This window comes from Amblyomma mixtum, chromosome 3 (genome assembly GCF_055824585.1).
Source record: "Amblyomma mixtum isolate Tamu chromosome 3, ASM5582458v1, whole genome shotgun sequence".
NCBI classification, from domain to species: domain Eukaryota; kingdom Metazoa; phylum Arthropoda; class Arachnida; order Ixodida; family Ixodidae; genus Amblyomma; species Amblyomma mixtum.
In genome coordinates this window covers 97,125,772-97,151,010 of record NC_143014.1, presented here as the reverse complement: position 1 = coordinate 97,151,010, position 25,239 = coordinate 97,125,772, and the positions used below count along the sequence as shown (strand labels likewise).

General features: G+C 43.0%; 2 protein-coding genes across 4 annotated transcripts in view; one reads left to right on the top strand and one right to left on the bottom strand.

The window, feature by feature from the left end:
• LOC149351071 (protein arginine N-methyltransferase 7-like) overlaps positions 1–23,284 on the top strand; it is a 63,610-nt gene extending 40,326 nt beyond the window's left edge. For all 3 annotated transcript variants that reach the window (XM_089580275.1, XM_089580277.1, XM_089580276.1), the window contains 7 exons: positions 5,258–5,382; positions 10,746–10,872; positions 15,918–16,001; positions 18,848–18,997; positions 19,176–19,412; positions 20,832–20,989; positions 22,978–23,284. In XM_089580275.1, the coding sequence (XP_089436401.1) occupies positions 5,258–5,382; positions 10,746–10,872; positions 15,918–16,001; positions 18,848–18,997; positions 19,176–19,412; positions 20,832–20,989; positions 22,978–23,230 (1,134 nt within the window). In that variant the 3' untranslated portion in view covers positions 23,231–23,284. The remainder of the gene's footprint in view (positions 1–5,257; positions 5,383–10,745; positions 10,873–15,917; positions 16,002–18,847; positions 18,998–19,175; positions 19,413–20,831; positions 20,990–22,977) is intronic.
• Positions 17,229–25,239, bottom strand: part of Mvd (mevalonate diphosphate decarboxylase) — a 54,782-nt gene continuing 46,771 nt past the window's right edge. The window contains exon 13 of the transcript XR_016290504.1: positions 17,229–17,958. The gene's annotated coding sequence lies outside the window, so the exon portion shown is untranslated. The remainder of the gene's footprint in view (positions 17,959–25,239) is intronic.

The following is a 25,239-nucleotide window of genomic DNA, read 5'->3' as shown; positions in this document are numbered from 1 at the left end:
ACAAGACAAACCTGTTTGTGAAGAATGCGGAGGCGAACTTACGGTTAACCATATTTTAATCTCTTGTGTTAAACATAAAAAACTAAGAAGAAAGTACTTCAGTCAATTTTATAATGAATGCATTCCTTTCCATCCAACACTGCTCTTACATGATAATGCCATTGTTAACATACCTTCTATTTTTAGCTTTTTAAAAGAAGCAGGCATACTCGAAAAACTAAATATTGAACCACTGGCTCGCTTTATTGCATGATACACCTCAGCCACTTTCTCATTCCCGAGAAGAAGGCTGAGGCTTTTATTTGATTGGTTGGGATCCTCGACATCCTTGGCCAGCCAAGGATGGCCGCTGAGGCTGCCTGACCTTTTTTTTAAGCTTTTACCATTAGCCATTCTCATATCTCGTTTTGTCTGTTATTACTAGGTAGTTAAACTTTTGAGGCCCTTTACGCCACATTTTTATTAAATCACACAGAAAACATTCCCTATTATCTTGTGTTTGGCGCATGATGGCCTTAGATGCCTATGTGCCATTAAACCCAACACAACACTACACAATTCCTCATTGATCTACAGTGTCATGATGTAGTGCCTAAGAAAGGAAAGCAGTTGCGCTGAAAGGAAGATTGGCTGAGCCCGGCTGACGCAGTGGCTCAGTGGTTATGGTGCTCGGCTGCTGGCCCGAAAGACGCGGGTTTGATCCTGGTTGCAGCAGTCGAATTTCGATGGAGGTCAAATTCTAGAGGCCCGTGTACTGTGCGATGTCAGTGCACATTAACCAGGTGTATTTTTTGGAGCCCTCCACTACGGCGTCCCTCATAGCCTGAGTCGCTTTGGGACGTTAAACTCCATAAGCCAAACCTACATTCTTATTTCTTTTAGATTCTGACATGAGGAATTGATATCCCTTTCTGGCGCTTTGTGCTGAGTGATATAAACAGCAAACTCGCAGCTTTTTCGGAGAGACTGTTGCACCTAGCAGTGATTTCATTGTTTCATTTGAGTTTACCGCCCTTCTTGTCATAAATAAGTTGGTGTTTTGTGCCATGTAGCAGCGTAGTAAGTAATACCTCACAGAACAGTGAGCTAGGTAGCATATTGTCCACCATTTTTGAAGACGGATTTTCGCGCAAGTGAAAACATAGATTTTTGCTGAATTTCAGGCATAATGTGAATCTTTGAAACAAAAGTGATTCCGCGATCCCAAGGGTGCTTTAACTGACTAATCAGAACATTTCGATGATAGTATTTATAACAGATCTGATGCTTTATACAGGATGCACATCGTTGTAAAAACTTACCTGCTGGTCTTTCATGCTGCAGAACTAACAAATTATCTTTCTTGAAGCCTGAATATACTATTTAAAAAATAATTGGTTTCGGTTAAAACAAAAAATGCTACCTGAAAGGAATATGCCTTGTTACTTACTGCATTATTTATTTCCCTATTAGTAAAGGATTTGAGAATTCATTCTTTAAATGCTGATCTGACTGTTTAATGTAAGCCTACCACAATGTTGCTTAACTCATTCGTTACCATGGCACTATGCATCAATCACTGGTGATCGACGGATTCGAAGCGTGATTTCAGTGCTACCGGGGTCGCCAAGGATTTGTTGCGCTAACTAGTTCGTTTTTCAAACACTCTACTTTAGCTTCCTGCTTAGTTTGTATTTTTCCCACAAGGCGGCAATGTTAAGCTCCCGTGAAGTTGACGTTCCAGTGTAATGTGCTTGCGAGACAGCATTGGCCGCAGAGACAATGCGCGCTCTGAAAAATTCTGCTTCGATTCTGCATCTGCAGCACAGTTTTTCTATGCATCAAGCAGCAGTGACTCTGACGATGCAATTGCATCGTCGAAATCTGATTCTGACGAAGACACTGTGCAACCTCAGCACAAAACATGGGCACATGTCTGCCCGTAGGCTTTGTTTTCCATTTTTTGTCTTTTTTTTTGCTCATAGAGCTGCTTTATGCGTCGCACTGATGTCATGAGTGATATGTCTGGTTTCCTGAGTCTCTCGACATCATATGGTCAAGATTTACTTCCATCTGGCCAAAAGAGAATCAGCTCAGGCCCACTACAAATCAGGGAACCAACCTCGGATTGACATTTCGTACTAGCGCAGAGCTGTTTGCAAAAGCTGTGCATGTCTTCAGATTGGTCCCAAATCATCCAAAATGTCTTCCGACATTGTTTCTCGTGAAACTGAAGCATTGTAGAGCATTTGAAAACAATTTAAAGTCAAACCTCCTTGTAACAAACACTTTGTTATGAATTATTGGCTATATCAAACTGTTCATAAATATTTTCAACAATCCAATGCAGTTTGTCTTAAAGGTGCACTGCGATGTTTTCCTCGGTACCGATTGATATCATTAAATCGATTTATCATGTGTTCCTGAGACCAGTGTAAAAAGAATTATTGAAATCGGAGCATGCGAACGAAAGTTATAGCTCTGAAAATTTGAAATGAAAAGATCAGACGAAAACGCGTTTAACTCACCCATTTCACTCACCTGGTACTCAGGTTGGGCGCCACCAATCAGAACCGTGTCTAGCGCACACGCAGAGGAAGCTTGCATGCAATTGTTGCTTTGTCGGGGCAGCCCACGGCCGCGCATTTTGCAAGGCTGTCGGCTGTCCCTCCACCCCACCAGACCGTCTCCTGTCCGGCCTTTATCTACACATTTTTGGGCAAGGTGTGTCGACTGGCCTTTTTTTTTTCGCTGCCTCCTTGGTGTGGCTGGTACAGCGCTCGCACCCACGAAGGTTTGAAGCGGAACGGAAAGTGTCGCCCCTAGCGTTATTCATATTAGTTTTCGTTCGCTGTCACGGCTTCTTTCTAGTGTTTGTGGCATGCAAAAACCTTTGAGTACTCAGAGACATAAATAATATTTTGGATCCATATCGTGAGTGTAAAGGAACAATATGTAAACTGGACGCACAACCAATCATAGAGGCAGCGCCCAATCTGAATGCCACCTCAGTTCCGCTGCCGAAAATGGCCGCTGCGTTGCGACACCATCGGCTCGAAATGAGCATTTCTGGAGAAGATTAATGTAGTAAATATGACAATTTTGCCAATCTCTTTGGGTTTCAGGAGCCGCAATGCCCCTCACTCTGCATACAAAGAATAAAGACCTCATGCTTTATCTATGTCGCATGGCCTCTTTAAAACTGGTTAATCGAACTGCCGAGAGCCAAGCTGTGCCCGGTTCAGATGTCAGGCACCAGGCTTTGCCTCACTACACGAGTGACTAGTGGTGATGCGGCAAGCATTAATGCCATGGCTCATGCTTTATCTCCCACAAAAAATATAGTGGCAAGAACAGTTGGTGGCCAGGCAATTAGTAACCGCTTGCGTCTCTCGCGCCATAGATAGTGTCTCGGAACCATCGACATGGTCGGTTGTTGCCTTCCAGCAGCCGTCCTTATGCTCACATTGACTGTTACGGAACGGAGGTGGTGACAATGTCGTTAGCTTTCGTCCTGGCGTCCGATTTTTTACACAATACCGCTGTAGTATGACGCAGCCACCTGAGCTGGCGTTTGACCTGCCACCATTGCATGCCGCAGTGCTTTGTGGGAAAGCCAACCTAGGTGACGTCTTTTTTTTTTTTTTTTTTTTTTGTGGCCTCTGCAATCTCCACCTGCAGGTTAAAAATGGTGCTAAAACTACGGGAAAGGTCTTTCCCAGTTGCTGTTCTTTCGCTGATTGAATTTTGCTTCTCCGTGACTTTGTGGAGAAATTTTATTATACTAATTTTGGCTATATTGAATCATTTGTTTTTTTACCTATTCACTATAAGGTGGTACCACTTTTTTTTTTTTCATGTGAGTAAATCACAAATGGTATGGCAGATATACTTTTTGTGTTACTGCTGTTTTTTTTCTGCATCTTTAAAGACATTTTTAGTTCAAACTAATAATGTCGAAAAGCACATTTAACAAGCTATATTTTGATACATTACATTCTACTTTTAAAATTTTTTACTCGCTGTGACAAATTTGTTAAACGCGCATTGTAAATGGCATTTTTTCAAGTAGTGTCAGAAAAACAATTTGTAGCTCAAAAGTTTTAGACTTATAAATTCAAACTTTTGGTGGCTGGTTAAGAAATAAGTTAGGAACATTTTGTACATTTCAGAACGTTTTTACTGTTTTTTCAAAGACATATTCTCGTGGCAATACAATTTTTTTCTCAATTTTAGCCTGCGTGTTTTCGGATATCTTTTTTTGCTATATTCAGACAAAGTATTTGTGTTGAAATGTCTTCAGAAAGCATGTTCTATTGCCATGATTTTTACGTAAATTTTGCTTTCTTACACCTCGCATATTTTGCAGGAAAAAATTGTCTCAGACCTATCAAAAACAGTTATTTTTCCCATGGTAACAAAAGAGTTAATGGCCTTCCTTGAGCAAGCATTTTTAATCTGTTACTCTATGTTTGACTACATACAGCTTTATATCCAATTTTGATGGAACAGTCATAACATTCTTGTGAAAAGGCATTTTCATGATAGTGCAGGAAGTCTTGCACCAATGCTTACATTCTGAGATTAACTTTCAGAGCAAAGGTAGTTCAGTTTTGACAATTTCTGCAAATAATGCTGTGGATCTGCAAGTATAATCTTTACTGGCTGTAAGGGGCTAATCCGTTTTGTCAAGCATTGGGGGCCGTGACATCTCATATTTGAATAACACTGTCGAGCCTCTGATAATCAACTTTTACTCTGTTCAGAGGCTGTGAATGCCAAGTTTTTGTATATCTGTTTCCTTGCCTTGAACGATCCTTCAAAGCACCGGAGCTTAATTTGACTATTTAATTGCAAGCCATTTATTACTATTAGTTTTTGTTTTGGTCAGCGCCAGCTGCAGCTCCTGCTTTACATCACATTCAACCTGCTGCAGTATTGGTGAATATGTGGGCTTGAAAATTTCTGACATGCTCTAACCTCCACCATGCAGTGGCATGTAGCTTGTCAGGTTCTGCAGCACTGGTTTTTGATACATAGATGTCATGATTTTTGTTCTCATGTCACATTACTTGTTGTCAATTTTTGCATGGAAAAAAGTGTGAAAGCTGCTTACTGGCCAATACTGAAAATCATGTCCTTTGTTGGTCGTTGAAGTTTCATGTCTCTTTAAATTTAATTCTCAGTTGCACTAAACCATGATGGCGTTTTGTTGTCACAAAATCTACACCATTTTCATTGCCCATGTCTTATTAATTTTGCATTTCACTGATTGCAGTGGCGAGACCACTGGATGCAAGGTGTGTACTTCCCACCCATTGAAGTGGATGTTGATAAGGGACAGGAACTTTATTTGGTTGCATGCCGCGACCAGTACAGCATGTGGTTCTCCACGTCCTTGAGGTGAGTTCATGCCGAGATTTACTAATGATTGTGCCATATTTGCACACTCCATTTCATACATTGCAGTCAGCGCTGCCAGAGCTAGCGTGCTTGTTTACGCTGGCTAAGTTCACGCCCAAAAACTGGTTCACCATACAGCCAAAATGGACGAAGGCATATTTTGTTGCAACGAACCTTAAGTGCTGTGACTGGCACCTCCTGGACTTCGTTTTACTTCTTGCACCTTGCACATGGTCGTCCTGCAAGTCATCAAGGTCTTGATGACTGCGGTTTTGCAATGCTACCCTTATTAGCTGGTTTCTCTCTTTCTCTTTCTCTCTCTTTTTATTTTTTATATAGGGGAGGTTGGGTGGACACTCTTTTTGTGGAAGATCACGTCAGCTGTTCGACATTCTTCGGTCTCCACACTGGCGCACAGGGCGCATTTTTCAACCATAATGGCGAGAAAGAGAGAGAGAGAACTTTTATTGTCCACTGATGTGGGCTACAAGCCTGGGCCATGCACTGCCCACTGCGCTAGATGTCTTGCAGTCCATGACACTCTAGCACATCCGCGGCCCCACGTGGTGGCAGTATTCTGCCAGTGCGGGTCCGTTGCACGCTGTGAGGCCTCCCATTCCTCCCACGTGGTGAGCTTCGAGCCCGGCGAGGGAGGATCAGCCGTACACTCCATGAGGATGCATGTGAGGGTTATGGCGAGTTTATGGCGCCTCCTCGTTCGTTATAACGAAGTGGTGTGACCACAAGTGTTTGTCGTTTGTAATAAGTGATCTTTCGTTATAATTGTGGTCGTTATAAGTGGGCTCAACCTTCGTATAGTAGAATGGTACCAAGCTTTATTTAAAACCAATGTGAAAAAGAGCACAAAGCTAATTCCTGAGCTTTTTTCGGGCCTCTTGCGTTTACTAATATACTTTGGCACAACAGGGTTGTTACTTATTTTTTTTTTCTCCCCTTGAAAGACAAAATGAAACGAGAATTTGACTTCCAGACCACAGCATTTTAATTTGATTGGGGCACAAAGAAGTGTCATGCAGTTGCTGAACGAGTTTTTTAACTCAGCAGGACCTGAAAAATACCCCAGATGTTCAAGCAAATCAATCCGCCTTTTTCGCGACGCGACTGCGCATGCGCCCATCCCCTGGCGGCGGTGTCGCGAAACATACTGGAAGTGTAAACAAACCAGCTTCCTACGCGGAGGGGTGCTTTGCTGCAGCCTTCGGGCGCTCAGCACGACGCATTTTCGCTTTCCGAACGCTGCCCGGGACCGCCTTCGACGCGAAGCGTGGATAAAAGCAGTTTGCCGACTCGATGGTCGTGGCCACCCTTGGGCACCGTCAAGAACATCCAAACTGAGCGGGAATCACTTTGTGACAGGTACGGACGAGGTACCGCGGTTAAATGCGTGTGCAGTCTATCACGAAATCTTTTATTCGAGGGCAGGAAGGCCTCGGCATTGCGGCACCCAGACTTCCGGTCGCTGATCTCAAGATCGCGGTTTCGATGCACACCACGACAGCCGCATTTCAGTGGAGGCGAAATACAAGTGTTGTGTATGTCAATACACGTGAAATAAGTCCAAGTCGCATATAATAATACGGAGCCCTCCACTGAAGCGTTCCACACAGCCCATGTGTCAGACGGTTCAAATCCACGTATAATACCATGGCGCGCGCTCATCGCAGGCAACTGTTTTTCAAAAAACAAGCAAAGGTGCACTGCGGCGGCAGCCTCACACGCTTCCAGTTCGTCACCAAAAATGGCTTTAGGTTTGTAACCCGGTAGGGCAAAAAGTGAATCGGGTATATTTAAGTTATCTCCAAACGTTTTGCAGCACGCATATCCGTACGGATCCTTACGGACGGGCGGATGATGGAACTGAAGAAAAAATAGAGGACACTCGAGGCAAAAATGTGGCCATTTCATCTGTTCCTACATTAAAACACTGCAAACTGGAATCGCACACCAGCAAGGACATACGTGTTTCCACTTTCAATATTGCGACTATGCAGATCGGCCTCCATGCAACTAGGCTGCGGCACGATTTGATAAAGCTAAACAGCACTGCTGCCAATAAATGCGAAATGATCGGGGATATTTCATTGAACATTACGTTGCGAATTAGCCTTCATCTTTGAAGTGGCGTCCCTTGCTTAGCTGGCGATCGCATCGCATGCCGCATGATCGCAAATACTGAAGAATTTGCTCTTCAGTGGGCACAGCAGCCTGCCTCGGACTTCACGCCCCGCCATCAGTTAGCCATAGAAATTCTCCAGATACCAAGTGCTGCCCAGGACACGCCATCGTCGACAGATTCCAACAAAACGTGGTCCGCAGTGGCACTCAGTCCGGCCGGGTTGGGCGCGCAGTACCCTTTCAGTGAGCTTCCAGCATTGTACGCGAGGTGGCAGCACAGGAAAATGAAAAAGGCCGACTGTATATTGTGGGGTTTAAGTCCTCCAGTGAACGAATTGTTTCCTCTTGGTGGTTGAATGATCGCCATTGATAACATTTTTTTACCTAAATAACTCGATATCCATTGCCTGTGTAACCGAACATAAATATTTCATCTTTTCATGCACCAGGCACATGACGCAACAGCAGCTACTAATTCTGTTTGCAGAGGAGATCGGGAAGGCATAGAAACGTGTTCAAGAGTAGGTGATTCCAGTGCTGCTGTTTCAATCACCAGTGGCGGGGTCATGTGCTCCGATTCTAGTCCCTGCTGCATGCTGCACTGTCTCCTTTAGTGCACTCTAACAGTGGGTCAAATAATCAAACAGACAAAAAAAATCGGTGAGCACATAAAAAAATTATTTGCTGAGAAAAACTGCCTCGAAAAAGGGCAATTTTCGATATTTCTCGTGTTCAGCTTGCAGTGGTTATGGTGCCTGACCGCTGACCTGAAAGATGTGGGTTCAATCCTGTCCGCGGCGGTCGAATTTGATGGAGGCAAAATTCTAGAGGCCCGTGTACTGTACGATGTTAGTGCACGTTAAAGAACCCCAGGTGGAACCCCGGAGCCCTGCACTACGGCGTCTCTCAAAGCCCGAGTCGCTTTGGGACATTAAACCCCATAAACCAAAGCAAACCATCTTTTAGAATTGTCTTTTAAGCCATATGGGTTAAGAAAAAGCACCAAACACTAACACAAGCCTCAGAGCCAGTTCTCGAAGGCACATCTCGTATAGCAATGCATGCATGCTCTCTTTTGCGGTATAGTCTCGTTGTGTGTGCTCACTTCACTGCGGTGATGGAACTGCATCAGTAGCAGCAATAAAATTCATGTTGCATATAAGCACGCGGAGCATCATTTGAGATATTTCCTGAAGGTACTGTTAATGTTGAAGTTTAGCGTCGTAAAAAAAAATCGTTGGTTGTGGCTGCAGCATTTATGGACGGTTTAAAACATCACGAAAAGTTTTATGGGGCATTCTAACTAACTGCCAAAGCTAGACTTGCATCACTTGAACATTGTTGTACTGAGAATATATCACTGTGCTGATTGTGGTTAAAATGTGACATTTGTGAGCCTATCTCAGGGTTGTGTGCAGCCGATATGTGAGCACTAAGTGGGTTACATCTCGACGAGAAAGCTGAATTTGACAGCAATTCCTGTGCCAGCACTGCTTGCCAGCTGTTGCGATGAACCGTGGAGGGGATGATGCCGTTCACATTGTAGCCTGAGCTGCTACTTCTCGTTCATTTTGCAAGCTTTCTTGTTCCGATTTTGTTCCTTTGGTGACATTGTCAAAGCTAGAATCTTTGAAGAAAGACAAGAAAATGGTACCTGGAGGCTTTAGTTTTCAAGGATGCATTTTTGCATTGTGTGTAGTGTTGTAATATATCTCGTTATTTTTCACTGTGAATAAAAATTACTGTGTTCAGCAACTATTTTTTTTCATTTGCACATTTTAGGGTGCTTTTGATTTTTTTAAATAAAGAGCGCTATAGTGACGGAATATCTGTTTAGGGTGGTTTTTTTTTTTTTTTTTACTGAACTTGCCAACTCCAAAAGCCAAAATGTTGCTATGAAACGCAATTTTTCTCTTTTACAAAAGCTGCAACATCTGCTACAAAATGTGATTTTGCTGCTACAAATTGCAATTTGTTCTGCCTTAAAAGCTGCTACAAGAAGCCTGTTGTCAGGTCCGCCATTGTGTGCTCAGCCAATCAACTTTCAGAATTGTTAATTCTGCGGTGGTAATGTGCAGGGTTAACTACTGTGTGCTTGGTAACATTTACGTTATTCCTGTTTTACAAGCCTTAGCTGTCAAGATAACCTTATGTTGGTTTCCTGGAAAGGCATCTGGGGATTAATGAGTTTCCTAGTCTGCTTAATTTTGAGGTGTACTCTCTTTTTGAGGCGTTCCTTTTACCATGTCTCTGTTTATGCCTGATGTTGACATGTATGAGTGTGCCTTGCAAGGTAGGCATAGTAGCTGCAAGGCTTTCGCCAAGTGACTATTATAAAATTTGCTTTTACAATTTTTTTTATTATTATTATTACCTTGGTATGAGAAGTCCATGCACAAGCTTGCATTTACGTTGCACCAGAAGTAGCACCATGACTGCTTTTTCAGTTTACATTTGTGATGCCCAGTCATTTTCAACTTTTTCTTAAAGGGATACTGAGGACAAACTGAAGTTGGCTTGTATTGATATATCACCTCATTCTTATGACAGACACTGCTTTTACTGAAAATAGAGCTTTTATTCGCTAGAAAACGCTTAAAAATGAAATGCAGGTGTCCCCATCACCAGCCAGTTCTCATGTAAACAACGGTGTGTGGATGTTTTCTTTTTTTGGGCATGGATCCTAGAGGCTCGGAGAGGCTACACCACTATTCACTTGAAAACGATGATCACGAAACCGATTTGGGTGTAGTCACCACGAGTTTGAATTGAGGGGTATGAAAATTTTTAAATGCATTTTTCCCAGGAATAAATGCGTCTCCTGCTGTCTGACAAATATCAACATACCCAGAAAGAGCCATAAAAGCGATTTTTACTAAAAACAAATTCCTTGGAGTTGTCCTCAGTATCCCTGTAAATCAGAAGTATTTATACTTTGTACATACTGCTTTGAGTGTGTGGTAGAGTTAGGTTTTAGCCGGCTGAGGTGCTGAGTAGTCCAAAAAGGACATTGTGGGAAATGTGAGGACAGCAGGGCTGCAAATATTTGTCCTGACTGGGCACCACTAAGGTACCACTGCAGTGGCCTTTTTAAAGTCAGGGATAAAATTTTCAAGTGCTGACCAGATTACATTGCTGCATCACCTAGTGGCTTAGTGCTTTCCTGTTGTAACCATGCCAAGTGTTGTGTATGTTATGCAACACATGCTGTGAATTCTCCTTTGCAGTGACTGTAACGAGCCACCTCCAGTTCCCGAGTGTGTCTGTAGCCTTCATGTGGAATTAAGTCGTTCAAGGATAGGCATGCTGAATGATGAATGCAGAAACGCAAAGTACATTGCAGCACTAACTAAGGTATGTAAAGCCTTTAGGTGGCTTTGGCATGTAAGTTTCTTATTTTGGTTTCGTCTTTTGATATTTTGGTATGAATTTCTGCTTATTTGTTGGGCCGTTGTTGTTTGTTAAAGCCTTTAGGTGGCTTTGGCATGTAAGTTTCTTAATTTGGTTTCGTCTTTTGGTATTTTGGTATGAATTTCTGCTTATTTGTATGGGCCGTTATGTAACTGATCCCATCGGGGGGTGACCATTGCCACACTTTTCTTTTTGTTTCAAAAGTTCAATTTTTGACTGTTGAGCACTCCTTTGAATTATTTTTCCTGAAAAAAAAAAAAAAAATGCCATGAATGTCATTCAGATTTTTTGAGTGTCAAAACTAGGTGTACTAAAAGTTTTCCACAAAGCAGATATGTTGTACTTCACTTAAATTTTCTTTGCCGTAATCTGTAATTCGTGCCCTTACGTTAGAAATAGCTTTTACATCAAAAGTGGTGTTTGGTGTTAATTTTAGTGCGTTGGCCATGAATCATGCTCTGTCCTAAAACTGTTTTATTTTTATTTTATTTTTTTACAGTATCTTATCACATGTGAGCTCATAATGGCAGTTCAGGAGCAGACACATGAAATATTTTTTACAATTTTTTTGTAATGGTGTATGACTCACGAGACATTGCTATGCATAGATCACCATGAGGAATTTGCGTGTGCCTGCTAAATATTTTATAATTCAATTTATTTCTCTAGTTTTGGTTCCAACTGCCGAAAGATGTCTGTCATATCACAGATGACTTGATGCGATGTTGAGGTGACATTAGGCTTTCAAAAACATCAATGAAACCACTGCTTTTTCATTTTAATTCCCTCCAACTCTTACGCCAGCCTGTCCTAATAGCTGGAACAAGAGCAAATGAACAAACAGCTATTACATCGCTGTTTTTACATGCTTCACTTGATACTGCTTTCTGAACTCATCTATGGCATCATAGCCACCGTTTGGCGAGTGAAACCGAAGCCGAAACAACTTGAGAGAAAAACTGAATTAAAGATCATTTAGTGGGCGTAAGTGAATTTCACATGGCAATCCATGTTTTTTAAGTCTTGTGCATCATTACCAAATAAGAAAACACACACCACAAAATGTGGTGTGTGTTTTCGTGATATGAAATCACGAAAATCTCAAAACATCGGATTTTAAAAATTATCAGAGTTGGTATTTATAAAGTCTTCTAAAGCGCATCCTGAAAAATTTTTCCTGACTTTCCCCGAGTGTCATTAACAGATGTTTTTGTGACTGTAGGTAGCAAAAAAATGTGGCTGAAGTCTCTGCAAAAAGAGGCTGGTTTTAAGTCCGATAGTTCCGCTTTTGCACTCCCGCTCACGACAAGATTGGTGTCACCGGAAAGCTTGTTTCACCACAGTTCTCCCATGGGAATTGCGTGTCTATGATGAAAAACAAACGCACAAAAAGTTGAAATGTAGTGGCCTCTTGAAAGCCGCTGCATGGTGTTGATTGGTGTGGTGTTGGTGTTTATTGGTCCACATTGTGTGTGGCTGCTGATCAGCGCCCTTTCTTGGGCTATTTGCTTCTATGGTATGTGTGCATGCTTTTGTGGACTTATCAGCAATTCTGGAGTCTGCTGCTGCTAATCTGTGAGATAGCACTCCTTTTCAAGGGTCTGTGCGCGAGTGATCGATCATTGGAGGTTTCAGACGAAGCGTGTTTGCAGAAGCCAGAAGCACAAGCCTGTCGTCACTGCATCAACCATTCTTTTGAGTAAAACTTGAGTGGCTGCAGGCTCTCTACCATGTTTTGTTGTCACGCCAGGCTTTCCGCAAGTTTGGTAAAAGCAATGACTCATATAAGAATTTGATGTCAAACCCACCTAAGGTATTTCAGTGAAATTTTGTATTTAATTATTTAGTGGACTTCTCAATGACTATGGCAGATTTCATTGTCTAATGCCAAAAAAATGAAGTTCACCACCAATAACTTCGTTTCACCACCAATAACCATCATTTCAAAATGCAAAGGTCCATTGAAGGCAGCCCATTTATTGAGCATGACTGCGATACGGCATTTGTTTGCCACGCTAAGAAGTTTGCAGTAAGCAGACTAATCGCAAAAACAAATGTCGTGAAGCGGACTTCTATGGCCACATGCTTTTGATGCCATTTGTGCAAGTCGCCATAGCTTTGGCCAAGTTCCGACGCACTTTTTCATAACACTGCCCTTTTCTGCCTTGGCTACGAAACAGTGCGAGCAGCACACATAAAGAGATGGAGAGATTGAATGACATCCTGAGGCATGTCTTTTTAATTTGCTGTTTGAAGGCACTGTACAGGGTGATCCAAATGTTAGAGAAAATCCGAACATTCAATAATTCGGAGCGTAGAGACAGTAGCGCAATGTAGTTTGCACAGAAATGCACATAAAAACGTGAGGAATTTTTCCACTCACAAAATATTTTCTTGTCAGAGTAGTTGCATCTGCCAGGAACAGGTTGCTCTTCACTTGTGTCTGTAGTTTGTACAGTGCCATTAAAGTTTTATCTCTTGATGACAGATGTGGCAAAAACTTTTTAGTCATTAGATAAAAATGTTCCCATGTCTTTCTGTGCATTTCTGTGAATACTGCATTGCGCCATTGCTTCTACTTTCAAATTATTGAATTTTACTTTTTCTGTGACTTTTTGATCACCCTGTAAATGCCAACAGGGTGGCTGCTTTGGTGTAGCATGAGTCAGTCAGCTGAAGGCTGTATCTAACCATGATGCAAATATCAGGTAGTCATACAATTTATGCTCACAAATATAATGTCTGAATCTGGCATGTCACATTTGTGGAAATTCCAAATAGCGATGGGTGACAGCTTGTGGGAGTAGTTCATGCTGATGTCCGCGTGGGCACGGTGGTAATGTGTGGACAGCTTTCCATGTCATGCAGCCTTTATTCTAAATATAGCATGACTGAAATATCCAGGCCAAATAAATAAGAGAGGAGTCTTTGCATGGTGAACGGAGAAAGTGGCCACACGACATGACTGCCCATCATTTCTGGGCTGATTTTACAGGTTTGGCAAAGTGGTGTGAGCTTTTTAAGCTGTGAAACGTTTCGTTTGTCTGTGAAAGAATTGATGATCAGTGTATACAGCTCAGTCAATAATTAGTGTGATTGACAGACGTACTCCAGTGAAGGATGAAATTGCATCACTTTTCATGGGTAGGTTAAGCCTGAATTGGTTATTTAGATCTAGAGGCATCTTCCTCCACTCCTTCCTGTATCTCTTGTATCCATCTTTGCCAACACTGAGTTCTGGGTGATTACGCTCTCTGAAGCTTGTACGTCGATCCGTTTGAGGATGATGATGGGACATGGGTCTTTATAGCATATAATCTCCAGCACTCCCTGCTGTATTGAGGACCAGATACGGATCCATGAATGGCAGTTTTGAATCAGTCCCTTTCCACACAAGAGTTGATTGGTTGGTGTAATGGGTTTTATGGCGTATAAGTGGCTGAGGCCAAAATGCGCCAAACATGGTTGTAAAAATATCACTGCTGTGCTGGTGGACTAGTAAGGTCTTTCAATTTGTTGATGACATTTCCTTATTTTAGGAACCGAACTACTTGCAGTAAGTCTGCTGTTGCATTCTCTTCTAAAAATGTTTGTTTGTTTGTTTGTTTGTTTGTTTGTTTGTTTGTTTGTTTGTTTGTTCATGGTGTGCTGGTAACGAGACTGCTTTTTAAAAAGCCCTGAAGCATAGGTTGCACCCAAGGCCAGATGTGATTGAACAGTTATGATGGGCTACAGCAGCTTCTAGCATGCATTTCCATCCTTCTTTTAAGTTCATGTACAAAGAGATTTAAGTCCCTAAGTTGCAGATTGCTCTTTCTACAAGAGAATTGACCTTTGGTTGGTATGCCACTGAGGAAATCCAGTTCTATGGCTCTTTGTTGTGCCAAAAGATGGAGCTTCTGGTTATGGAAAGCTGGTTCGTTTTTTGCAATAACGACCTTTACTCTCCTCCCTTCAAAGAGCAAAATGACATAACTTGCATCCTCCCATTCAGCCTTGACATCTTCAGAAAGTATTTGCTCATCAGTGGCCACTGAAAAGGCTTGAGTTTCCTTCATGCCCTCCTTTTTCTGCCCATAGTTGAGGTTAATCACTTGAAACAAATCAGTATGCCAGTATTACCATCTAATTTCCTTTTGGTCTGAACAGTGCTTGTGCGGGACAGTAACATTGTATAAAGCCAAGAAAAAGTTTTTTTAGCGGTGCTTCTCATGGCGCACCTGATGCGTGAATGTGTTCTTTGTGCATGCACTAACTGAGGGAATATATGTACGTGTTTTCTGTAGAATAAAGCAGTGTGAGTGGCGCTCTGTGCCGTTGTCTTTTCTAGTGTGTATGTGTGTGTTCTTTGGTGCCTTGAAATATTTACTGAAATAACAGCTGTAATTGTGGTATTTTATGCCCAGTATTAGTTGCTTTCATGCTTGGAGTGTTCTTTGGTGCCTTGAAATATTTACTGAAATAACAGCTGTAATTGTGGTATTTTATGCCCAGTATTAGTTGCTTTCATGCTTGGAGGATATTTTTCTTAGAATTATTTCTTTCATTAGTGGGGACCAGCAAAATGTCACACTGATGCATACATGTATTGTATGTGACAATCATATCGAGCCATGAGCAGGCATGTCTTGAGCACTCAAGCAATCTGCTGTGGCGCAAATAAAGCAAAATACTCGGCAGCTGATTTGTTATGGGCACGAGGTTTCACTGTACCTTCTAAAAAATTTCGCTTCCTTTTCACCTCGGAGCCAGTTTGAGTGCTCTAGACAAGCCTGCTCATGACCATTTTGCATGCAGCATTCATGACCTCAAGATTTTCGTGATCATGAGTAACTGCCATAAATGGATGGAAATCTCAATTTTCTCAGATTTTTATGCATCATATTACCTCTGTATCATACATTATACTGAGTGCTTTACTCAGAAATGAGTTGACTTCTGTTGAACTGCATTGCATTTATTTAGTCTGAGGTTTTTTTAATTTTCAGATGATAAATGAGAACTCAGTGTGCTTGTGCATTGGGAGTTTTGGCTTGCTTCCTCTTATGGCTTTAAAGCTGGGAGCTAAAATGGTGAGTGAAATGTTTGAATTTGTTCATATTTCATTAGTTGTCCTTTAAAGAGGCCCTGCAACACAGTCTAAGCTCCCGTATTTTATTGTAACAATGGTTACAGAAATTTGCATATAGTGGTGCTTTAAAGGGACACTAAAGGGAAATAATATACCCGCCGCGGTGGCTGAGTGGTTACGGCGCTCAGCTGCTGTCCCGAAAGACTCTGGTTCGGTCCCAACCGCAGCGGCCGAATTTCGATGGAGGCGAAATTCTAGAGGCCCATGTGCTGTGCAATGTCAGTGCATGTTAAAGAACCCCAGATGGTCGAAATTTCTGGAGCCCTTCACTACAGCGTCCCTCATAGCCTTGAGTCGCTTAAATAGAGTAAAACCTCATTAACGAACTCACTGGGACCGCAGAAAATATTCAAATTAACCGGATTTTCGAATTAACCAGGCACAGCAAAAAAAAAAAAAATGGAACTCGGGCAAAAAATTTCGTGGGAACATGCTGGAAATGCGGCCTGGAAATGCGGCTAGAAACCAAAAACGAAAACTCTAGAGATTAATGGTCACGGCGGCAAGGTGACAGTGTAGGCCGCCTCTGCCCCCGACTGTTTAGATGGGAGCTCTCTGCTGCATCGCGTGCGTCTACATCTGGTTGCAACTTCTGAGAGTGTGAAAGAAACTACATGAAATTATTGAGGGCAGCCGCAGGCTGTAGAACAGGCTGCTGCTCGCACTCACACGTGTACATCAGCAACGATAACATGAGCATGTGGCCTTCAGTGTGTTGTGTGTTCGTGAGGGGTGCCTGTAAGCTTCGAAGTATCCTCGAAAGCATGCAAGTAGCTGTGTCTCTCTTACCGTATCCATTCAACACCACATCCGAGTGAAAAGTTGCACGTGCATTTCTCATCAAAAGGCGCACTGTACTGTCAATTATGTTTGTTTGTTGACAAATTACGTAGTAAGTATGATCACAAACAACACCTATGATTGACTGCTGTGGTCATTGTGATTTCTGCTTTTGTGAATTGCTTCCTGTGGGCTGCAAGCAGAAATGAATCAGGATACGTCCTGTCCAACTGTCCTGTGGCTGCTTGTACGGGAAAGCGACCACTGGTGCGAGCGAGCTGAGTAAAAGACACACAGTTGACTTTTCTTTATTGGACCCAATTTACAAATGAATTGCCAACATTTTTTACAGTACACACTCGCCTTTCACAACTGCATGTGGCGACGCGACCATACCAGTCTTCTAATTCCTGCCTTGCGCGCACCTACTCGCATCCTGATGTGCCTATGTTGCAAGGAATGCGAGTAAAAGTATTTGTTATAAATCCATGTAATAAATTTGGGGTGCGGAAATTATGCAAGTAAATATGGTATTTGATATCAGGCGAGCCTACCCTATCAGTCTAGCCTGACTTAGTATTCCCCTTTAGCGTCCTTTTATTGAGGTATTTATCCCCACAGCGGCAGTTCTCAGCAGTGGATAGGGCACGCGTAATGTCATTTGGTGGGCATTCAGTTATTGGGTAAATGCCGAGTGTAATCGGGAATCTTTTCAATTACTGTGAGCTCGTTATTGTGGAAGGAGTAGAAGTAGAAGGAGCGGACATGCTGTGAAAAGAAAGCACCATAAAATGAATGATGTGGAAAACACAGGCAGAGGCCCCAGAGCTTACTGGAACTCCAGAGCTTACTGGAGTTGTATATACATATTCCCGCACTTTGCAGACAGCACCAGTTCACACTTCCTGCAACCAACTCACAACTTGTTTGCAGCAGAGTGGAAGCAATGTAAACCATTTGGCATCTTCCAGACCTGCGTGGTTGGCTCACAAGTGCATCAGGATAACATTCTTGTAGAAACGTTTGCCTTGGGCTTTTAGCTTCTGGTCTACTGTAAACAGCTTCCTGGGATGCGACACATTGTCAGTGGCTCGCACGCTTGCACCTGCCCCAGCAACCTGCAGCAGCAAGGTGGCCACAGGTTGCATTACTGAGTGAAGGGTTAGACAACAGCCAAAGCCAACCTTGACCTTTCTCTGTACAACACAGCAACCCCTCCCCCCCTTCCGCCGTTCATCACGAGCAGAGGAAAGTCAGGATCTCGCGTTGAATGCTAGAAAGACCAACAAATGGCTATGAACATCGTTAATAGCCTTCGGTGGGCTATCTACAGGCTTGTCACCATGGGCGCAACACCATCAGCTTGCTGTGTGAAAACGAGTAATGGTGAGCAGGCACCCATAAAATGCATACCTGTGTCATTACTTGTACGGAAAGGTTGGTTCAGTTGGCTCCATCAGTTCACATTATTGGGAGAGAGAAGTGGTATATGAACCTTCTATAAACCAAACTGCGGTCTGTATTTTGCTTCTATTTTGAACTTTATTCAGTAACTCCTGTTCATGTGCACTCATTTTTGTACGGTCAGCAACAGAAGTTTAACGGGATGCAAGTGTGTGGACGAAAATTTATTCTGGTGTTGTCACACAAGCCAATGGCCTGAAATGCTTGCATATGTGGGGGTATGTGCGTTCTGTATCAACTGGTGTAAATTTCAGGTGGCTTGGTTGCAGGTCAGCACGCGCATCCCATAAACTTCTGCTGCCAACTGTGCCAATGATTTCCACAAATTGTATTCTGTATCACCGTGATATCAAGAATACCTAAAGCATAACTAGAATCGCAAAGTGTTGCAGGACCCCTTTAACAACTTCCACAAATCGTAAGGTGTTGCAAGATATCAATTGCATTTTGTATATTCCATGTAGAATGCAATTATGCATGTTTGCTCTTCCTGTGCTGTGAAAAATTGAATTTCAGACTTTTTTCTCTCTGGTTGTGGCGCAGGTGTATGTCATTGAACCTGACGAAAGGATGCGTTCAGTGCTGCAAGAATATGCATCTGTTAACCAGATCAAGGGTCTTCAGTTTCTGTCTGGGAAAAAAAGCGAAGGGGACAGTGCTGAAAAGTTCAGTGAAGAGGACATTGTAGAAAAGGTAAGTTTAGCATTGGCCATGTGAAAAACATTTGGACAGACATTGATATATGCTTTTTCTTTGAAAGAACACTGTGTGAGAGTGCCTACACCTGCAGTACTGTTATAAAAGCTACTTTTTGTTGTTGTTGTAGTCAGTTTATGGTTTTCGGGGCTTTGTGCACCTCTTTTTTTTATAGGCCTCCCTGCTGCTCGGCGAGCCTTTCTTCGTCACCAGTCTCCTGCCTTGGCACAACTTGCAGTTCTGGTTTCAGCGATTCTCACGTTCCCACCTGCTGGCTCCCAGAGCCTTAACCATGCCACGCACTTGTGCTTTATATGGAGTTGCCGTGGAATTTCATGACCTTTGGAAGATCAGCGCTCCAGTAGATGCCACTGAGGGGTTTAACCTCCATTCCTTTGACCGACTAATTCAGGTATGTTAATCACAGTGACAAAATGGTTGTATTCAGCAATGCATGTGCAGATTTTCTTTGGCGCTCCATTGGCCTGGATTGGGAACAGTTGGGGATAAGGGTTAATGGAAAATACCTTAGTAATATGCGATTCGCTGATGACATTGCCTTGTTGTGTCACTCAGGCGATGAACTGCAAAGCATTCTCAACGAGTTTGACAGGCAAAACAAGAACGATGGGTCAAAAATTAATATGCAGAAAACCAAAGTAATGTTCAACAGTCTCTGAAGGGAACAGCAGTTTACAATTGCTAGCGAGGTGCTGGAAGTGGTAAGGGAATACGTGTACCTAGTGCAGGCAGTGACCGCTGATCCGGATCATGAGAGGGAAATAACTAGAAGAGTAAGAATGGGGTGGAGCACATATGGCAGGTTCTCTCAGATCATGAAAGGCAGTGTACCAATATCTCTCAAGAGAAAAGTATATAACAGCCGTATCTTACCAGTACTCACCTGTAGGGCTTTCTGAAACATGGAGGCTAATGAAAAGGATTCATCTTGAATTGAGGACAACACTGCGAGCTATGGAAAGGAAAATGATAGGTGTGTAATGTTAAGGGACAGGAAGAGGACAGAGTGGGTGAGGGAACAAACGCGGGTTAATGACGTCCTAGTCGAAATCGAGAGGCAGAAATGGGCTTGGGCAGGGCATATAATGCGAAGGCAAGATAACTGATAGTCCTTGAAGGTGCACTGAAGAGGAATCTGAACTCGTCTTTTTGCCGCGGGAACTCGATCTACACGTTCCGAGCATTCTTAGAAACCTTGACTTATTGCCCTGTGTGGCGATTTCCCTAATTAAATCGAATTAACGTCCGGCTCCCGCCTTTATTTTTTGAATTCTCCCCGTACGGTGGGCGGAGTCGACCAACACGTGGAGTGCCTTTCAGCCAGCTCCGTGGAGGCTTTGCTTTCACTTTATTTTGTTTTTAGGTTTCCATGAATAAATAGTTTCATTCGCAGATAATATACCCGCAAAATAAGCCCGCAGAAATAAAAAATATGCGCGGACTATTTGCTTCTACGGATTACTACGTATCACTCCGCCGATGGCAGAGCGGCAAGCTGCCTCAGGACTGGGTGAAAGGCACTCCACGCATTGGTTGACTCCGCCCACCATACTGGGAGAATTCAAAAAAAAAAAAAAAAGGTGGGAGCCGGACATAAATTCGATTTAATGAGTGAAATCGGCCACACAGGGCAATAAATCGAGGTTTCTAAGAATGCTCGGAACGTGAAGATCGAGTTCCCGCGGCAAAAAGACGAGTTCAGATTCCTCTTCAGTGCACCTTTAAGATGCTCGAGTCACAGCAGATGCAGTGCTCTTCCTTGGTTGCAAGCCATGCTTGCTTCAGTCGTGTTACTATGCTGCTTTTCCAGGAATCAAGGAGCATTAGTGATGACCCTGTGGAACCACATCCTTTGTGGGAGTACCCCTGTACAGCCTTGACAAACAAGTTTCTCATTATGGACATGCATCTGCAAGTGAAGTCCGAGGAAAGTCCTCTGCTATCATCCGGTAGCGCCAACTTCGAAAGGTACAATGTCTATGCACATTAAAGCTGTAGAATCAGCTGCTACGAGTCACTTAGGTCAGCAGCATATTTTTATATACGAAGCACATGTTGAGCCCCCACCCCCATTATTGTGGTGCCACTTTTGATGCTGAAATTAGCTCCTCTCCCATGTGTTCCAAAGTAGCATTCAGGTATATGCACAAAAAGAAATTAAAACGTGCTGGACTTCCCTTGCAGGTCCAACAATTTTGTGCACAGGACACACACAGATTGCAGCCAGTCTTGTACATTTTGCAGAAAAGAAGTAATCAATTACAATTACATCATTTGAAATGTAACAGATTTCAGCAGTCTGTTATAACCTCCAAAACTTACTGAGAAATTACAGAAGAGTAATAATCGATTACTATTAAGTCGTTTTCCTTACAACTTTTATTAGCACAAGACAGCTATGCATAGACTAGAATGAGCCTCTGCATCTTTATTGTCTTTTGGTTTGGTTTGGTTTATGGGGTTTAACGTCCCAAAGCGACTAAGGCTATGAGAGACGCCGTAGTGGAGGGCTCCGGAAATTTCGACCACCTGGGGTTCTTTAACGTGCACTGACATCGCACAGTACACGGGCCTCTAGAATTTCTCCTCCAAAGAAATTCCAGCCGCCGCGGCCGGGATCGAACCCGCGTCCTTTGGGTCAGCAGCCGAGCACCATGGCCACTGAGCCACCGCGGCGGCTATTGTCTTTTGCAATTCATATGCTGTCAATTTTTACCGGCAGTTGTTTTTACAGTTTTTGTCAATATTCTTTCCATGTTCCCGTGTAAAAACATCAGGAGCGACTCTGAAGACTCAGTGCATGCTGGAGGGAAGGGTGGAGTTGTAACATAAGAAGATCTTGCGCATAAAGGGACAAAGCTGGACATGACGTTCTGTTAGTTCGTAGTGAAAAAAGGCTACCTGCAGAACTCTGGATTAGTGAAATGCAGGCTGCTCGGGCTTTAAAAAATATACCACACTAGCACTGGTGCTTTCCACCAAATTTTAGGTTCTTCAAGTTGTTCCGGTGGTTATAACCGTTTTCCGAATGGAAAGAACCAATTACAAGTAATCGATTGCTGAAAAAAAAAAATAATAATAATTGGATTGCTGGAAATCGCCTGCATAAAGAAATCAGTGCATTACAAAGTTAGAAGAACATATAATTTGCACTTGTAATGCATTACGTACAACTCTGATTGCAATGTATATGAAAGGACAACACATTCTTGCTGCATTTTAACTCATCTGCTCATTAGTTTGTGCATAGTTGTGGCCTTTGTAAATGCCACATGTAATCAGTGGTGCTTTCCTAGCTGCATTGAACAGCCTCATGCAGGCTCATGTGATTGCTGCTCTGTGGTCTTTGGTCCTTTCCCAAAGGCCAGCCTAATGTTCATGCCGTATTGTCTCTGCCAGGGTCCTAGTAACCTACCGAGCTTCATTTTTATGAATCGAGTATTGGAGTAACTATTGCAGTTTTGAATTGAATTCCAAAAATGTGCCTTCTAATACATTTAGTTTAGTGGAAACTGGTTGGTTGTGAACGGAGGGATCTTTTTCTGATGCACCTACTCTAAAACAGCGGCATCATGTTTGGGCTTTGAAAACTATAACTGTGCAAAATTTCAGAAAGGCAATAGAAATTGCTTCAGTAGATGTTTGAAAATGACATTCATCTTTTCTCTTACACACACACACACACCTGCATGGCTCCATCTTGTGGTTCCGCTTGCCTTCATTTGAGTGTGCTTGTGCTTATATTATGCAGTTCAGTCTTTGTGTACTGAAATGTGTTGCTCGTAATTAACTGAAGAGAGCTTTGAAGTAAAGAGACGATGACTGAACTAACAGCAACTCAGAAAAATTTTAATGTTTAAATTTTTTATATACCGTATTGTTAGTTGAACAGAACATTTTTTTTTAGTGTGGTGGATATCTTCTGATGCATCACTGTGTTACCACTTTTGTGACAGCCATGGACTGTGCAACGGGGTTGTGTTGTGGACAGATTTTGACCTGGATGGCGACAACATTGTGACTGCTGGGCCGTCAAAAACAATTGTTCCTGGGAAAACAGTTACTTGGGACAGGTTTTCTCGGCAGGGAGTGCAGTTCTTCAGCCCTGCCCAGCAAAATGCTGCCAAGCTCATCTGGAAGTTTTCCTTTGATCTTTGTGATGGGTCAATGATCTTTGACTTTAAGTTCGAAGCAAAGGATCAAGCTTAGATCTGATGCTTGAATATTGCAAGTGCAATAAACTTGTTTGTGTTTTGTGCTTAATGCTTCATGTTCTGTATTGCAATGTAAGTAGCACACTGTCTTACTACAGTAAAATGCCACGTGTAATTTGTTCCAGTTCGCCACATTTGATGTCTGCAAACGTTACCTTAAAAAGGAAAGTAAAAACATGCAAGTTGAACCAAAGCACATGGTGCTGTGACCTACACTATGTGAGCCAGTGAAAGCAAGGCAGCAGACCGGCACTAGTTCACGGCTGCGTTCAAGATGTCGTGTCATTCTTTATGCCGAAGAAACAAACTGCGCGCCGGGCTGCAAGTTCGACTTTTGCACTGAGTGATATGGGAGTGGCAGCTACAATGAGCCAAAATTTTCATCTGTTCCACGCGATGTCATGATGTGGCTGTTTGCGAAGTGCAGGATTTCGCTGCATGACGGTGTTAGAACGACGAGCTGTGGGACCGCAGCAGCGCTAGCGAGGGTTATGGCGCAAGTGTGGATGAGTAGTCCAATGACTAATACATTTTTGTGTTGTAATGTGCCCATGGGCACTCCCGCGTGCGGCAGCCGATAGCGGCTGGTGATAAGCGGAGGCCACAGGATAGTACTGTTGCGTGCTACTCTTAAAGGCCATGTTTAAATGACCTGCAAGTTTGGTTTTTTTTTTTTCTTCAGAATTGTGATGTGGGGGGGGTCGACTTACATTCGGGCAGAAGGTAGTCCTTGCTTCCACGTATTTTGCAAGTGCACTCTAAACACATAACCATGTTAGTTGCATAAGGGCCTTCCTCCAGAGTAAAGACGCTGCAGCATGCATAGTCCGTTTTAAACCGAAAATTCTCTCATCCTGCTGGCCTTGGCAGATGTTTTGAGCATCTATTGGGCCTGGCAGGCACGCCCAAGGAGGGATGGCGTGAGTGGTGTACCTATTGCTGTTGATTGTTTTTTTAGGAGAGTTTCGGTTTACATGGTTGCCGCTGTAAGAAGGCTGCAAAATCTGCGAAACGTCTTGTCAAGGCTGTGCCATGTGAATTGTGTTACAGTGCTACCACTTCTCTGACAGCTCCCAACTACGGTGGAACTCTGATTATGCAGCCCCCGTTTAAGCGATGACAGTCGACCTGCATTTTACAATGCATTATCGTGGGTCCAGCAACCCCTTCGTAGAGGCGATACATTAAATGTGAGGATTATAACGCGCCCCGTACATCACCTGTAGAGGCGCCACTGTAAACAGGGTCAGGTCGCTCTTCTCTGCTTCTCCATTACTGTGCAATTTACCAATTGTGCAGATGTGCACAGACTATTTCTGCAGTGACAGTGACCAAAAAGGAATCTCTTGATGGCGAGCACGGGTCCAGCATCGCAGCGATGTAGGGCGATCTGGTTGGTGTATGCACGGTATGCTTACCGCGGGCTAATGTCAAAAAGCCTAGCTACAACGTGGAGCTGATTATGAGCAGACTGACTGTGCCTTCTTCCACGTGTTGCATTTGAAGAAAAGTCTGACAGCTCCAGTTTGCTTTCCTGGAAAGTGCATGGTGCCTTGCCTTGTGTGCCTAATCAAGCAGATAATGACAAAAGCGAATGCAGCGAACACGCTGACTGAAGATCAGAAATGACCTACGGCAAATTGGACAACGTAGTGGCACCCACGACTGCGGCATAATAAGCCACAACTTTTACAGAAAATGCACAGCGTAACAAAGTGAGGCCTTCACGCTCCATGTGAAGTAAACGTTTTTGGGAGCGAACACTATGCAGTTAGTTGAAAGGGGTGTTGTGCGGCTTGTGCCTGTAATTATGTTCCTCCATTGAGTAACAGTCACATTTCTGATGTATGCATGTCCAAACTATGTATGGCACACGTTTGAGCAATTGCATGATATGCATGGTGGTCCAGCACATTCAGGTCATAGAGGAATCGAAGGTTGCCTGAGCGTCTGATATGTTTGCTGTGCAGCTTTGTGTGCCTACTTGGGCTTGGAGGCTTATAA